An 18,051-nucleotide genomic window follows, 5' to 3' on the forward strand; every position below is an offset into this window, starting at 1 on the left:
TAAAGAGTTATGACTAAACTATTTTTTAGGAAACTTGGTTATAAAAACCATAACAGGTTTTTATATCTAAAGATATGAGTTCAATTTCTATTCAGATTTCAATATCTCATCATCTTGTTGTGTTTCAGGGCGCTCCAGGCGAGCGTGGAGCTCCGGGAGTGTCAGGACCCAAGGGAGCCAGCGGTGATCCTGGACGACCTGGGGAACCTGGTCTGCCTGGTGCACGGGTAAATCAGTGGATCTGTGTGCATTCAGGCAGCTTAAATGCACATTAGACTGAACATGTGTGTGATACTCACATGTGTCTGTCTTTATGTAGGGTCTGACCGGGCGTCCGGGTGATGCTGGCCCACAGGGCAAAGTCGGGCCATCGGTGAGTATCTGCGTTCTACATCACATTTTCACACTTTATAGGTTTGAAGCTGTTTTTACTATGGTTAATAGTTATTTTGTAGTAAAGCTGCCTGTTGGAAAAAGATAATAAGGTAAAGAATTGAATGAGGTTGTTAAAAATTTGTGATAGACTGATGAATCTAACAGATCGATAAATTGGCATTAGTACAACTTGTGTCAGCTATAAAAAAATCAACAGACAGCCCTCTCAAAGGATAATTAACTTTCAAATATTTGAATTAATTTGGATCAATAACTTGTTTTATTCTTTATGTATGTCTGAATTATATCAGCTCTCTAGATATCAGCATCGTCCATTGAAAACCCCATATTGGTTGAACACTAGTAATAATGTATTTCAGGGTTCTTCACTGTCATGGAAAAGCTTCAGGGAATTTTAAAATAGTGTTTTTCTGGCCTGGAAAAGTTATGAAATTAATTATGCAGTAAATTTTTCTTGTTATGCTTTAAATTATTGTGTGTACATATATATATATATATATATATATATATATATATACTGTATATATATTATAAAGAATAAATATATATTATAAAGAATAATACAATTTCTATGATAAATATATAAATATAGATGATAAATAATATATAGTATTTAATGTATAAATAAATTATTTAGTCAGATAGACATTGTGCCTGTGTTTTATAAAACTTGCTTCCAAGCCATAGTGATGTGGAATTTGCAAGCAAATCATTCTGAATCAGTTCTTTTCAATATATTAGCCAAACTTATTCACAAATCGATCTAAACAATTCATTAGTGAATCATTCTGAATCTAAATGATTCATAAAAATCCATATCCATTTATCACAAACTGCATGAAAATTCGAAGACAATTTATTTGTGAAAAGGTATGGGAACACTAGTATGTGTATGGTGAATAATTGTTGTCTTTTATTTATCCTGTGGTTTCCGTGATGATTCTGGATGGGGTGTAGGGCGCTCCTGGTGAAGATGGCCGCCCTGGACCCCCAGGTCCTCAGGGTACTCGAGGTCAGCCTGGTGTGATGGGATTCCCTGGACCCAAGGGTGGAAATGTAAAAATATAAACTCTACTATAAACTGTAAATACATGTTTGTGTGTGTTGCTTTGTGTATCAGAGCACATGAATTAATGTATTACTAATTGTTATTTTTATTTTTTATTTTTTTTGTTATTGACTATTATCTCTATAATTGAAACTTTATTTTATTACTGTGTATTTTAACTACTTTAACATGTCACAAAAATTCAGACACTGGCTGTACATGTTTCTCTCACTGCAGGGTGAAGCTGGGAAATCTGGAGAGAAGGGACTTGCTGGAGCTCCTGGTTTACGTGTAAGTTACTCATTTTTTTTTTTTTACAGTATCTTCAACAAATCGGCTGTTTGATACAAATCAATTTCAGTAGAATACAATACGACACAAAAAACACAATACAGTGCAGAAAATATAGTACAATACAATACAGAAAAAATTTATTAATCTTCATGGTGCAATTGAGTTTTGGGCATCTAAAATAGAGACACAGTCACTGGGGTACAGGTCAAGATTTGTGTCAATTTGACTGTTTTGCATTAAATATATAGGTAAATGATACATGATATGCAGATTAGTTATTCAAATTAATGCCATAGATCATATTTCTACCAGAAAGACTCGGATACAGCATTGCATATAAAAAGTTTATTAAACATTTAATAAAACAGAAATATGATAAAGTTCTTTGGCGTAAGCCCCTGTCCGATGGTCAGTGAGAGAATCTTGAGTGATGGTGATGGAGTGGTGGTGAAGGAGTTGGGGAGGTTGACATGTCGGCACACTGTAGGCTGTATGGTAGGCTGTTCACAGACCTATAAAGCGAGAGGTGCAATATGGTTGGTTAAACGAAATTATGAATGGGAGAGTAACGTGCCTGACTACAACGAGTCTTCCTGATAGAACTATCGCTATGATTTCATTTCTCAAATATATTGTCACTGGTTTCAACATCAGTGTACTTTTAAACATTTTCAAACTAGTGAAGGCAAAGAGGTGTTTAAAAACAAAAAAATCAGGACTTTGCATGACGTAAAATATACATTTTCCCTTATACTGTACATTCATATACATTTTAGCCTAAAATCTTGATGTTGATTAAAAAGAAAGTCTAGGGACACATTATGCATCCACTTCCCCAAGGCTTTAATGGTAAGAACCATTTCCAGTACCTCTGAAATTCTCTCTTTATGTTTCCTTGTCATTGAGTCTCCTTGAATTTGGATCAGGAAACTGAGTTTGTCCAGACTGCCGCATGTCTGTATGAATGAGAGAATATACAGTCAGTGTAAAGAGTCACTGCTTTTTCTCATTAGTGATGCCAAGTGCTTTTGGCAGTGTTTCCTCACCCATTATTCTCTTCTAAAGCTGAAGAGGTAACTTATTTTGTTATGGGAAAACTGGATATTTGGATGCATTTTGGAGGCTCTCATGTATATATATATTCAGACAGACTTCAAAATTCTGATGAAAACGTTTCTAAAAAATGTAATGCATATTTTCATGAATAAATACCAAATAATATATATATATATATATATATATATATATATATATATATATATATTGTATTTTAGTATTTATATAATGTACATATGTACTGTATAATATATTATATATAAAGAGAATCATTTTCATTTCAAATCAAATTTATTTGTATGGCGCTTTTCACAATAAATTTAATTCCAAAGCAGTTTTTTCAGAGAATATTACCTCATAACCCCTCTCAAGCTATATAATTCAGAAATGTGTGTTCATGTGTAAGGAAATACAGATGAACACTCTGTTTTGTTTTTGTTTTTAGATGACTGATTTATGCAAAAAACTTCTCATCAAGTAAGATTTGAGCCATTCCAGCTATTTCTCTGAAATACGAGATCAGATATCCACTCAGTGAATTAAAATCTTATAAACTCTTCTTTTTTTTTCATATTCTCATGATATCAAAAGCTGCACTGACATGAAGACTAAAATAGGAGCACTGGCCCTCAGTCTAAGATTGGTTACAATCACAGCACAAACCAATGCCGTTTCTGTACTTTAGTTATAACGAAAACCTTGTTGATATTTCTCAGCTAAAGACTACAAGTTTTACTTGTTTATATGGGAAGGGTTGAAATGGGCTGGACATTGTTAACCACATTCATTTACTTTTCTTTTTGAGTAGATGTTTTACCAGAGCAGTCTTCGAGGCATTTGAGAAATCACAAACATCTTAAAGTTGTTGGGAAAGGGCTAAAATTGCATGCAGAAGGCATTCTAATAGTTCTAATAGTTACCTGGTTAGCCACATAAACCAGCTTCATGGTACTGGTTACAAAGTCATATTACAATGTTCCTACTAATTAGATGCCAATGACCTGGAAAGCAACAATACAAAGACGGATGTACCAGTTGTTTAGAGTTATCTTTGAAGAAAATATTGCCACAATAGTAGAAGACGAGGATCAGCTACGTCAGTCCCATTATAAACATTTCAATTACCTTTAAAAACACTGTACAGCCATCTCTGATTGGTTAGGGGCGGACACGTATTGTGACAATACATGTCTGCTACATTCAAAGCACTCCTTTCATACCTCCCTCAGCTTCAGCTTCATGTTAGTTCACAGCATCAGGGTGGATTACCACACAACAACCTGCTCTACATCTGATGTTTGGAGATGTCTGTCTCTGTCTACTGTTCAAACGCTCACTCTGTCCTCTACAGGGTTTGCCTGGTAAAGATGGCGAGACTGGCGCAGCAGGACCCCCGGGACCAGCTGTGAGTATCTCAACAAGAACTATGTAGTTATACTGTATTTCTAGATTTCTACATCATCATTATTTAACTATATTAGAGTCCCAGATAAATCTGTGATGTCTTTCACAGGGTCCTGCAGGAGAGAGAGGTGAACAGGGTCAACCCGGACCCTCTGGATTCCAGGTAAATGTGAACCTTCTGTTAACCAGTTGTTTACCACGGTTAAGGGAGTTTAAAACAGCCCGCTTGCCATCACTTCTTAAAACTCTAGTAAAATCACTGTTATGCACGCCTCTCGTGGCTTATTGTTTTACATTAAAGGTGCACTCAGTGATGTTTTCTTTATGTTGTGCTAGCTAATATGGCAGTCATCTTGGACATATTGTACACTGATGAGCCAAAGCATTATGACCACTTACAGGTGAAGTGAATAATGTTGATCATTTCCTAACAAGGCCACGTGTCAAGGTCTGGGTAGATTAGATGGTAAGCGAACAATAATTTCTCGTAGTCAACGTGTTAAATGCATGATAAATGGGCAGGAGTAAAGACCTGAGCAACTTTGACAAGGGACAAATTGTTATGGCCAGACGACTAGGTCAGAGCATCTCTGAAATGGCAAGGTCTGTGGGGTTCTCCCAGTAAGCAGTGGTGAGTACCTACCAACAGTGGTCCGAAAAGGGACAAGCCACAAACTGGCGACAGGGTGTTGGTGCATCCAAGGTTCATCGATGCGCAAGGGCAACAAAGGCTATCCTGTCTGGTCTGAACCGACAGAAGGTCTACTGTGGCACAAATCACATCAAATTTTTATGATGGTTACGGGAGGAATGTGTCACAACACACAGTGCATCGCACCCTGTTGCATATGGGGCTGCATAGAGGCAGACCGGTCAGAGTGCCCATGATGACCCCTGTCCACCATCGAAAGCACCTAGAATGGGCATGCGAGTGTTGGAACTGGACCTTGGAGCAGTGGAAGAAGGTCGCCTGGTACGATGAGTCCCATTATCTTTTACAACACGTGGACGGCGTTGTACGTGTGCGCCGTTTACCTGGGGAAGTGATGGTACTAGGATGCACTGTGGGAAGATGACAAGCCGGTGGAGGGATTGTGATGCTCTGGGCAATGTTCTGCTTGGAAATCCTGGGTCTGGCCATTCATGTGGATGCCAATTTGACATGTGTCACCTATCTAAACATTGTTGCAGACCAGGTACACTCCTTCATAGCAATTGTATTAGCAGTGGCCGCTTTCAGCAGGATAATGTGCCCTGCCACACTGCACGCATTGTTCGGGAATGGTTTGAGAAACATGTTGAAGAGTTCAAGGTGTTGCCCTGGCCTCCAAACTCTCCAGATCTCAATCCAGTTGAGCGTCTGTGGGATTTGGACCAACAAGTCCGATCCATGACACCTCCTCATCGCAACTTCATCTCATGGGAGTGGACGTCATTTTAAACAGATTTTTCAATAGTACAAATCATTTTTTTTTTATTATTATTATTTTATTTTTTTGAGGTAACACTTTTTTTATGAGAAACAGTTTACTGACGCATATTTAAGTTAACATGGCAATTTTGAACAATAAAAATTTAATATACTGTATAAACAATTCTTCTCTCAAGTAGTTATATTTCATTATCCTAGCTGTAGGCTGTTTATGGTTGCCAAACAACATAAAGATCAAAGGTCATTATATGAAGGATGTAACTTTATCTGGGCATTTCCACTGATGGCACATTATTTAATTATTTATTGTGCAGTGGTTTCAAACACATTAACACATTAGCCAGCACCATACATTTTATATAACCATTTAAACCACAATATGTATGTGTTCTTAATTTCAATTGTACAATTAGACCTGAATCATGATTGGATTTATGAGTTTCACATTTAATTTAATTTGTCATATAAAATCATAATTAAAAGCAATATTAGATATGTATCTACTTAAATAGTAATACTAGTATTTTTAAAAAAAATATGTTTAACCCTTAAATAAATACTTTGGGTCTTTAGTAACTTGGGGCCTCATTCAACCCCCATTTACCTTACCCATTTTTTTGGATTTATGCCCCCAACCTTTTTAGTATTTTTAACTATTATCTTATGAATAGTGTAACAATAAATAAAAATGGCAAAATTGCAAAAAGAAAAAAATTAAATGCTCATTCTTTTTATAAACGCTTTCACTTACAGAGTAAATTAACCATGGCTGACAACAATTAGGGCAATTCTACAATGGCATTAGAAACTGAGAACTTCTGTGTCAGTGCAGCAAAAAAATGACTTTGTGCACCTTTAATGTTATAGAAAATCTAAAAATAGCTGATTATTTTTGTTCTAAGGGCCTGCCTGGACCACCTGGCCCCCCCGGTGAAGGAGGTAAACCTGGTGACCAGGTGAGAGTTCATGAATATGACTGATTTCAAGGAGTGCAATGAAACATTTTTGCTTGATATACCCTAAGTGTTATATAAATATTTTACATAGTAATGTACACTGTATCTGCTCTTGTAGGGTGTTCCAGGTGAGGCTGGTGCTGCAGGGGCGACGGGACCTAGAGTGAGTCTCAGCTCTTGAGTTTCTCTTTGGTTTGTCAGTATCTTGCCGTGTTTGGTGTTAAAGAGCCTTATGTGATGTTTCTCTCTCAGGGTGAGCGAGGGTTCCCAGGGGAGAGAGGAGGTGCAGGGCCACAAGGCCTCCAGGGGCCGCGAGGCCTTCCAGGAACTCCAGGAACTGATGGACCTAAGGTCAGAAAATCCATCCTCCCACCCATCCATCCATCCCTTTACCCACTCACCCATCCATCCATCTACCCACCCACCCATAAATCTATCCATCCATCCATCCATCCACCCACTCATCCATCTACACACCAATCCACCCATCCATCTACCCATTCATCCATCCATCCGTCTTTATACATTACCCTAAAAAGCCTGGCATATCATATTTGATGCATGATTTTCTAAAGCCTCTACATCAGCAACATGATCAATATATGTTGTATGCAATGTACTAAATGTCTACTATCTCATAATGAAGTTTCCATACTTTTCTAGAAGCAGAAGACCTTGTAACATAATTTCCAAAATGGCCACCTTTGGGTTGTGATGCTGCACGTCTTTTGTAAATCTTTGCTGATTTTGACAAGTAACATTAACGTTTATATTGTTACTGATATTTCAAAATTAATATCTGCTGAATTGAAGCAACTGCTTGGTTAAAATTTCGTACATAATTTTATAATAACATCACGTTGAATTTTGCGGTATATTGTCTTTTTATCTCACCAACATTTAGACGTCTAATGGACATTCACAACTTTCACAACATTCACAACTTGGGAAAATGTGTTTTCTTTTGCTGTAGATTCTGCAGTGGGGGAGCATACACATTTTTTGAGAGCACCAAAAAACAATTGTTCGTTCCGGTTTTCTTTTTTCGTTCCTTGAACCGTTTTTAGACCCTGCTCCTGAGACCCAGCAAAAATAAAGTTTTACAGTTTCACTTTTTTTTTGAACGTCAGTATAAACAACAGACACAATTTATGTCAATTCTGTTTAAACAATTAACTGAAACTCTCAATCTAAGAATAAAATGAAAGCAATATCAAATACCAAAGCATGTGTAAATAAAGCATATCACAACACAACAAAACACTACAGAAAATCACTACAGTGTCCGCACAGCCACTCAATAATTACTAGACTATTGTGAAATATATTTTTTCACATTCAGTGTCATATTTGCCCCAAGTTCTGATTAAATTCTCAACCTGCCTCACATACTTATATTTCTTTGCAAGTGTAGTTGTGGCTACACAACAGCCCTTAGAGTTGGCACAACACGCATGACCAAAGTCTTTATTTTAAAAGTAAGGGTTATGAGATTCCTTGTTTAAGGGTTTAGTTGATTGTAAGTTTTAACAGTCTTTTAATTCTTGTTGTTTTTTTTTTGTTTTTTGTTTTTATGTTTAGGGTGCTGTGGGTACTGCAGGTACTATTGGTGCTCAGGGTCCTCCGGGATTGCAGGGAATGCCTGGAGAGAGAGGAACCTCTGGAATACCAGGACCAAAGGGTGACAGGGTACGTGAAAACAACAACAACTACAAACACTGCAATTGTATGATATTAAAGTATTAGAGCATGTGAGATCTGCCTGCCAAATGTTCAAATCCATACACATGTAATCAGTGTCTATGAAACTATTCTTTTATCATACATATTTTTTCGTATTTACACATTTTATCGTACAAATTTACTACATTTTAAAATATATAATAAATGTATGCTGTTTATGGAAATGTGGCTAATGCTAAATTGAGGAGGAAACTCACTTATAAAATACTGTTGATAAGTAAACAATATAAATAGAATTATTATTGCTAATATGACACTTTCAACCTTTATTTAAGGTTTAACATGATTTTTTAAAGGGGTCCTTGGTATTTTGACATATTAAAAGGTCATTGTACTATAAAAACAAACTTTAAGTTTCAGAACTCAAAACTTACTCTCCAGTCCAAAAAGAGCATTTATTGTTTTTACTCGTTTTGAAAATGGCTACACTGGAAGGCTCGAGGGGCAGAGCCATGGAAGATTAAGGGGGTAAAGCTGCAGGAGGTGGAGACTCATGGGGCAGGGCCACAGGAGGCGGAGACTCATGGGGCCGGAGCCAAAGGAGGCGGAGACTCGGGGGCCGGAGCCACAGGAGGCAGAGCCATGGAAGACTCACTGGGCATAGCCGCTGGACAGGGATCAGCAGACTGGATGGCAGTCGCTGAATAGGGGTCATACTGGAAGTGGGTTGCCGTGGACAATGAACAGACTGGTAGCTTGTGTCTGACAGGTGCTGACCACTGGATTTAGCAACAGACTTGTCGACAGCTGTTGGGGACCGGACAGGATAGTCGACAGTCACAGGGGACCGAACAGGCTCGAAAGCCACCGGGGGCTGGACGGAGTCATCGACTGCCTCAGGGTACTGGACAGGCTCAATGAGTACAGGGAACTGGACAGGCTCGGGGAACCAGGCAGGCTCGTCGACAGCCTCGGGGAACCGGGCAGGCTCGTCGACGACCACCGTGGTCGGGAGCACTGGCAGCGACTAGGAAACAGCTTCTGTGTCCGGGAGCGCTGATAGCAACTGGGGAATGGCCTCTGTGACCGGAAGCGCTGGCAGCGACTGGGGAATGGCCACCGTGGCCGGGAGCGTTGGCAGCGACTGGAGATCAGGTGCCTTTCTCCTCCTCCTCTTCCGGACGGCGGGAGCACTGCTGTGGGAACGGCCTCCGGGGACACTGGCTCTGGGGCGGGCGAGGCTTCAGGTGCTGGCGTGGGTACATGCTTTTTGACCGTGGCAGGTGTTGGCCCTGGCAGTGGCACAGGATTACTGCCATACCCCACTGTGAAAGGGGAGAATGTGAACCTCAAAGCATAGTCAATGAATTCGACCAAGGAAAGTTCACATCTGCCTCCTGCCAGACAGGCTCATTAAGTCCAAACCAATAGCAGTCCTTGAGACAAATACCTCCCCAATTAAAATCCTAGGTGAGAGTGCAGAACTACTCTGTATATTGCTCAATGTTATCACCTCCTTGTCTGAGAGACAACAATTACCAAGCCACTAGATCCATAGTCTGGTAAGTTGTTCTGTAACTTTTGCAGGAAAGAGGCGAGAGAAGGGGATCTATGCGCAGGCTTTTTAATTAATACTCAGAGAAATAAACATAAAAGAACTTAAAACACAACAACAAAATAAACCGTTACATCCATTAAAAGTTAACAACTGACCAAAACAGAGAGAATACGAGGGCAATATATACACAAGAACTAACAAGGGTAACAAAACACAGCTGGGCAATCAAGGAAGAAACCAGGAACAGAGACACAAGAAGGAAAACACAGAACTTAAAACTAAAAGTCTTAGTCCTCCTAGCAACCTCTAGTGGCCGCTAGGGTAAATGTCCCAAGTGTTACAAGAACACAGTGGGCATGTATATTAATACAAATGCATGACATAACCCCTTTAAAAACCCTGTGAAATCAGAATAGGAGTTTTCTGTATTTTACTTTGTGACTTTTAGCTTTGTGACTTTTAGCTTTATACTCCTTAAAGTTGACCAAATCAACCATAACAGAAAAACAATTGAAAATTTAGTCTTTGTCTTCTGGGAAAATGGACGAAAAATATTGATGACATACAGTATTACAGTCAAACATGTACCTAAATTTTGATCTTATCAAATGCTCTCTATAATGTGAATGTTCCTCACCCTGCAGCTGAGTAGCAACAGCAAGTGGCAAATCATAGTTCACAGCTGTGATGTAAACTAAAGGCTACCGCAAAGGACAAGTCCTTTAATATGTTGTATCCCAATGCCCTGTTTCAATAGGAAATACCTAAACACACAAAAGAGAATTGTGCCTGTCAAATGATTTCATTGGGTCTTTAAAGGGGTCATGAAATGTTTTTTTAATAGTTTTATTATCATCCCTGAGGTGCACTGATAATGTAAGTAAAGTTTTTTGCACCAAAAATAATATAGTAAAATATATCATTTTCCACCCTGTCTCTGGCCTTCTGTCTGAAACGCTTGGTTTTGGCCTAAGTGCCTCTTTAAAACTTTAACGTAAACGCCCACTGTTATGATTGGCTAACATTGTGCAGCCCCTCAAATACAGCCATATTTGAGACTCAATCTGAAGAGAATGAATAAGATCCACAATATTATGAAAAAAAATTTCAGGGTTTACACAACACACATCCAACACATTGCATCTGAAAATATTACTCAGTTCATCTCAAGCTGTTAAAACTCAGCTCTATAAACTATCAAACTATGAAATATTCATGAAAGAAACAGTTGACATACGTTTTGATCGGGTCCAAGTTTTTAACTGCCACATCCTTCAATAATAGTTCCTTTTCCAAGCTTGAATCGTATTATTCCTGGTTCACAAGCAATCCATGCAGATATGAGCACAATAAAACATGCAGTCCACGCTGATATGAGAAAAAAAAAAACACATACATAGTCCAAAGCATGGTGACTAGACGCACGCACATCTGTGGAAATGCATCAAAATTGTCAGAGACGTCCATCTAGTGCATAGTTTACATACACCAACAATTAAAAATAGTGTAGATGGGGGGCCTGGGTAGCTCAGCGAGTAAACTACCGCTGACTACCAACCCTGGAGTCGCTAGTTCGAATCCAGGGCGTGCTGAGTGACTCCAACCAGGTCTCCTAAGCAACCAAATTGGCCCGGTTGCTAGGGTGGGTAGAGTCACATGGGTTAACCTCCTCGTGGTCGCTATAATGTGGTTCTCACTCTCGGTGGGGCATGTGGTGAGTTGGGCGTGGATGCCGTGGAGAATAGCGTCTATATGGTAATGCGCTCAACAAGCCACGTGATAAGATGTACGGTCTTAGACGCGGAGGCAACTGAGACTCGTCCTCCGCCACCCGGATTGAGGCGAGTCATTACACCACCACGAGGACCTAGAGCACATTGGGAATTGGGCATTCCAAACTGGGGAGAAAATTGTGTAGATGAGCAAAAGAATGCATCCATAATGCGTTTGTGCTCAAAACAGCAAGACACAGCAGCTGAATAAAAGAGAATGGCATCTGCACTTCAGAGTTGTAACTTGACACCACATCTTTTAAAAGCAGCAGCAGATACATTACAGGGGTCATAGACATTTGTGTAGTGCATGTTTCTATACAAAATTATTTCAAAATAGTCCAAATGGGTCCCCTTTGGTATTCAGGAATAGTTAGAGGGAGCAGGACAGAAAGGCCTAGTGTGGCCTGAGTTTACGAACTGAAGCACCAGTGGGCGGGGCCAAGGATGTGATGACCAGGGGTGTAAAAGTGATCAAATTGCATAGTAGCTCAACTGACAAAGTGCTGAATATGCAATACAAAGGAGTCCTGAAGAGCACGCAAGTCGGCACGTGAGCGAAAGTGTCATAGAAGCACCACGAAATGACATGGTTGCTTCAGAAATTATTTTTTTATTCTTCAGAAAGTATTTTTTATGACACTATCGGTTAGGTTTAGGTTTAAGGTTTAGGGTAGGGAGGTCGGTTTTATTAATCTAAATCTCAATTGAACATTAACCTTAAAAACCTAATCTGTTTGGGAGAACATTTCACTTGCTTTTAGCACCACACAGTGGACATTTCCCTACGTAACTGCCCTGAGACGTGTAATGAACCACAAAATTGTATTTTGCAGAAACATTGCCACAGTCACGTAATGCTCGTTGCATGGGAGAAGACACTCACAAATTGCGATCTCAGAGCACCCCAGCACCTTGAGACATAGAGAAAAATTCAAATGAAGTTTTGATGAAAGTTAGTAATGTTGTTGGTTTTGTGAATTGTATTCTGAGGTTTGCTACCCAACTTTGCTGTTTGGCAGATAAAATAATTCATATTTACTCAGATTCCATTATTTTTATTATAATTATCATTGCTGGTTTTATAGTTATTATTACAATTAACAGTTGCCTAAAAACAACAACAATAAAAATTCAGCAAATAGGAGTAGAAATTCATAGATATGATTTAAAAATGACGCCAAGTGTAGAAATAAATGACATGTACACAAAAATCACAAAAGCTTTTTGTTTTTATATATATATATTTGCAACGTGAATGATAATTTTTTACTTCATAACTGTCCAATCTGTAGAAGTAGCAGGCATATAGAAAGTTCTAATACATCACATTCAGTTGGGCATTCACATACGGTCTAGTCGCACAAATATTTCAACGTATCCGAAGCTCAAATCAAATTCCACCTCTGCAAATGATCAGAACTCCACACAACCATTATGAGACACTGCATTTGAAATGACTGACCTCTGGTCTGTCATCTGCCATTTGTCAGATGCAGTGAAATGGCGGCTTCAGTCCAGTAAGACGAAAGAAAATTATCTGCAAAAATATAGTTAGTACTTTTCAAGTTTAAATAATATTGTAAGGAGTAAAAAGTACTATTTTGTCTTTGGAAATGTAATTAAGTAAAAGTACATGTATTCTGTTTAAATTGCACAAAAAAAAAATAATACTAAGTATAATACTAAGTATTTTTACTCAATTACTTTACACCCTTGGTGATGATGTAAAGTAGGCATTGATGTTTTTTCGCTGTAGAGGCGGTCATGAAATAATGGGCCCCCAAATGACGAAGAAAAGTAGCGGAAGTAGAGAATGAGACGTTTTTGCAGCTTGGTTTCAATAAATGCTTTTAATGCATTTGGGATTAAGTTTTGAGTTCTGAAATTAACAGTATGTTTTTAAAGTAGAATGACCTTTTATATGTCAAAATATCTAGGAAAATTGGATTCCTCATGACATGACCCCTTTAAAACAAGTATATGGAGTGTGCGCAGAATAACTTACATTAGTGAAGAAATACTGCTGTGTTTGATAATCCTAGTAATTCATTATATTCATAGTCATTATTGATGGATGTGAAGTGTGTAATAGCAGATAATAGCAAACATGACATCAGAAACTGTTTTCATACATTTTTGGATAAAAGTATTATAATGAATGTGATTTCTGAGATATCTCTTTTTGTCTCACAGGGTGATAATGGTGAGAAAGGACCTGAAGGTGCTCCTGGTAAAGACGGTGCAAGAGTAAGAACATTTACAATCATTATGATCCTCAATAGTTTCTAGTCAAATTACAATATGCGTGCTAATGATCTGAACTCTTAATATTCACTCTGATTTTGTCTTTTACATGTACAGTATGGTCATCTCTCTGTTGGACTATTTCAATACACTTTTTGATGTAATGTTATTGTACAAACCTGGGTTAGGTTTCTTTGAGACTGTAACTTCTTAGAATCTGTCTGCCTGTATGTCTGTCTGCCTTAACCTTAATACTGTATAGATAAAGTATTCATCCTACATAAAGTCTATAGAGCCTTCAAACTTCTAAGGATTTTACACAAGGCTTTGAGGATGCAGTACTTTAGGGGTGCTCTGTTTTGAGGGTGTTACTGTTTTGTGTTTTTCAGGGTTTAACGGGTCCAATCGGTCCTACAGGTCCTTCAGGACCCAATGGTGAAAAGGTAAACTAAAGTTCACAGTTAATTATTAGGTCATACAGCACTGCTCTGTGATGAATATCCAGTAGTGATTTAATAGTGACTTGTTTCAGACTGATTTTGTCAAGATTTCATCGGTTTAACTGCTTTTTTATTCCTCAGGGGGAATCTGGACCCGCAGGACCACCTGGCGCTGCTGGTACTCGAGGTGGTCCTGTAAGTCTCTCACAAATCTCTCAATAATTAATTATATATTCTCACAATAGTACCATTTATATGCTTTCCATTCCTTGTAAACTAACCCAATACATATTTTGCAACTTGTGAATGAGGCATGTTGTGTGCACCCAGAAATCCTTTTGAAATTAAACTTTATACTGAAGCAAGTAGTAATAAGACAGAGTAATAATAGCTGAGGGTTTATGTCTCTTTCAGGGTGACAGAGGAGAGACCGGCCCCCCTGGCCCTGTTGGTTTTGCTGGTCCACCTGTAAGTACAGCAGTCCAGTCTATTGAGCTCATTTATAGTAGTGCTATTAGTCACTTTAAGTAATGTTCAAGTCTTCAACTTTCAAAGTACCAGAATCGCTTTACACAACAATCTGTCTGGACATCTGTCATGTTTTTGTCACAGTATGCATACAACTCGGCTGAGTGCAAATAAAGCCCACAAATTAAAAGATATCCGAAAAACAGGGCTTGATTCATTAAACATAAGCAGAATGAATTACTGTGTAAAACAATTAACCATACATACATTGTTGAATCATGCTTACTGTGTATTTTTATTTTTTATTTTTTTATCTGATAAAGTATGTAAAATTAAGCATTTGGTCTCAATATTTAGAATAAGAAAAGTGCTCATAATAGAAAATACGTTTGGAAATTTTGGAGAGTTTGTGTTCAGATCACATAAATGTCAGTGACGGCAGTGAGCGATGATTTGTCTATGATCTAGGCTTTTAATCTGAGCTATGCTCTTGTGATGTGAACTTGCCTTTGATAGATCTGAGTGAACTATACTGTAAAGTTTAAGCTTTATGTTATGCTAGAGCTCTGGAAAGATTTGTGAATAACATGATAGGAAATTATCTGTTAATTATTATTGTTTTAAGCACTATTGATCTTTTTATATTTAAAAAAATATATAGAAAGTGTAGTGGAGGAACAAACAAAGTTTTATTAAAATTGTACTTCAGGACAATAATATATTTTACAACAAACCTGATTTTAATCTATATTTGTAATCAACCATAACAATCAGTGGCATGTTGTATTATAGATTTCAAAAGTTATTTTGATTGTGAATCAACTGCCTTTCTATCTTGATCAATGAGGGTTGCGTGCTCATTCTTACACCGATAACGCTAAAAAAGCCAACCATGTGTATGGGGATATAAACTCATTAAACGGCGTTCCCTCTGTGAAATGTTATAAAACTGCGTAAGAATAAACCGATCGACATGGGTAGATTTTTGCCCGTAACACCGATTTCGCATTGCACGTAAACACCTTAACTGTCATTCTTACTGGCTTATCCAATGTCCGCATGTGTTGTGCACATGCCTCTTCACGGTTTGACGTCAAAAGCAGAGAATAATGCAATTTCAAATGTCAGGTAAACGCAGATTTCTTGCTTTGTCCGATTTTTTAAATAAGCTGATTTTTGGGAGTAACGGTCTGCCTTCTCAATGTTTACTCTTGACCGCGAGGGCATAAGGACGCCTTCAATGCGTGCACACTACTACTGCTTTGTACAGTCAATGGTAGGCACATGTGCAGATGATGAGAACAGACAAGGACACTAGACACGCAAACTGTGCTGATGGCGAAATTTGTGACATGCACATTGTGCGCAAGATGTAAAGGCCTTTAGAACACTAACTTATTTTTATTGGATGGTTTGTGATTTTTCTTCTTTATTAGGGTGCAGATGGGCAGCCAGGTGCAAAGGGAGAGCAGGGTGAAGGAGGACAGAAGGGTGATGCTGGTGCTCCAGGTCCTCAAGGACCTTCTGGAGCTCCAGGTCCTCAGGTAACATGCGTCAATTTAATTTCTTTTTCTCAAGTATCCTCATGTTCAGGCTACAATTTCAGTTTTTATTGAAAATATGCATGTGGTTTTAGGGACCAACTGGTGTTTCTGGACCCAAAGGTGCCCGTGGTGCTCAAGGACCTCCTGTAAGTACATATAAAAAAAGGTGTTTATTTTACATATAGATCACGAAATGAAATACTAATGGTTTATGTGTTTTGTAGGGTGCCACAGGTTTTCCTGGAGCTGCAGGCAGAGTGGGACCACCGGGTCCCAATGTGAGTAAAACACTGTGGCATAAAGCTCATTTAAAAAGGAACAGTATGTTATGATGAACTTAACATCTTTCGAATGGAAAATATTTGTGTAATATAATCTTTGTTCAAAATGTATAGTCCCCAAAAGTATTTGTTCTCAGAAGTTAGTTAAAAATGGCAATGCATTAGAAACAAATTATCCAAGCAAGAAAGATAAAGCACAAGTACACTTCTCAAGCAAAAACATTTGACAAAAAGACGTTTGAGGTTTGAAATGCTAAAAGATTAGTTTTAAGAAAAGCTCCAGCAGCATTTGAGACACGTAGATCACACTGATATTTTCTCATCTAATGCAATGATGTTGTGTATGTTTGGGTCAGTCACTTACTTGTGCTGCATCAGCCCAAATTATTCATTTAAAAAAATCACCTCCAAGTGCATAAATGTCCGACCAGTGTCATCTCAGCACTCCTCCATCTCTTCATGATTTCAGTATTAATGTTCGTGTGATGATGTCATTCTCAGGGTAACCCGGGTCCCGCCGGTGCTGCAGGTCCTCCTGGGAAAGATGGGCCTAAGGGTGTGCGTGGTGATGGCGGAGCTTCAGGCAGACCAGGTGACGCTGGTTTACATGGGCCAGCCGGACCCCCTGGGGAGAAGGGAGAGCCTGGTGAAGATGGTCCTCCTGTATGTACAAACATGACTGACTTTTGAATGTTTATGAGTTTGTTATGAACATGCAGGAAAAAGAATATAAGAATCATCGTTCTCTGAGCACTGTGTGTGTCAGTGCAATAAACAAAGACCACATGTGTGAGATCATATTAAGGGAAGATTGGGGCTAGTTGTCACAAGGGCTATATCTCCGTAAATATAAGATTTGTAGTCAAAAGTCAAGTACATAAATTTGTGTTTTCTCTAGCAGTGCTTTTGTATGTTGGTTTTAAACACATAGTTCAAAATATAAATATTAGTCTCTATTTATTTATATGATTTTAAAATAATCATAAATATCCCTGGTATTTAACAGTAGTTTGTAAGAGCATTTGATGAGAATACCTGTGTGCTCTTGAAACAGTTCAGAGCATTTGCGGCACAGAGGACAAAATTGCTTGAATTTATAATTCACAAAGAAGAAAATACTGTATTATTTACACGTTAAGCCATCGCACAACGGAACCTGAATTTAAACCCCAAATATATATGCCATTGTTCAAAACTGATGCAGAGCAGAGAAATTCGCCAAGACATGCTATTTTGCACATCTAAAAGACGCAGTCCTACTTTTTCACTGGAGTAAAAAGTGTGACAACTAGCCCCAGTCTCCCCTATCCAAGGATGAATTTATCATGACTCAATATTTTGGTAGGCTTGCTGTACTACAGATTTTAAATGAAAAGTTCTTTATTTGAGACTGCTAATGTTGAAATAGCAGAAGAGTCTTAGGTCACTGAATTTCCCACTTCAATAACTCATCCGTTTCAGTGTTACTGTAA

General features: G+C 38.4%; 1 protein-coding gene across 2 annotated transcripts in view; it reads left to right on the forward strand.

The window, feature by feature from the left end:
• The window catches only part of col2a1b (collagen, type II, alpha 1b), a 103,013-nt gene that overhangs the window by 65,261 nt on the left and 19,701 nt on the right, over positions 1-18,051 (forward strand). For both annotated transcript variants that reach the window (XM_051673227.1, XM_051673228.1), the window contains 18 exons: positions 129-227; positions 320-373; positions 1,354-1,452; positions 1,682-1,735; positions 4,146-4,199; positions 4,308-4,361; positions 6,533-6,586; positions 6,705-6,749; positions 6,839-6,937; positions 8,168-8,275; positions 13,796-13,849; positions 14,236-14,289; positions 14,428-14,481; positions 14,701-14,754; positions 16,191-16,298; positions 16,391-16,444; positions 16,523-16,576; positions 17,081-17,242. In XM_051673227.1, coding sequence (XP_051529187.1) covers positions 129-227; positions 320-373; positions 1,354-1,452; positions 1,682-1,735; positions 4,146-4,199; positions 4,308-4,361; positions 6,533-6,586; positions 6,705-6,749; positions 6,839-6,937; positions 8,168-8,275; positions 13,796-13,849; positions 14,236-14,289; positions 14,428-14,481; positions 14,701-14,754; positions 16,191-16,298; positions 16,391-16,444; positions 16,523-16,576; positions 17,081-17,242 — 1,314 coding nt within the window. The remainder of the gene's footprint in view (positions 1-128; positions 228-319; positions 374-1,353; positions 1,453-1,681; positions 1,736-4,145; positions 4,200-4,307; positions 4,362-6,532; positions 6,587-6,704; positions 6,750-6,838; positions 6,938-8,167; positions 8,276-13,795; positions 13,850-14,235; positions 14,290-14,427; positions 14,482-14,700; positions 14,755-16,190; positions 16,299-16,390; positions 16,445-16,522; positions 16,577-17,080; positions 17,243-18,051) is intronic.

This window comes from Myxocyprinus asiaticus, chromosome 35 (genome assembly GCF_019703515.2).
Source record: "Myxocyprinus asiaticus isolate MX2 ecotype Aquarium Trade chromosome 35, UBuf_Myxa_2, whole genome shotgun sequence".
NCBI lineage: Eukaryota > Metazoa > Chordata > Actinopteri > Cypriniformes > Catostomidae > Myxocyprinus > Myxocyprinus asiaticus.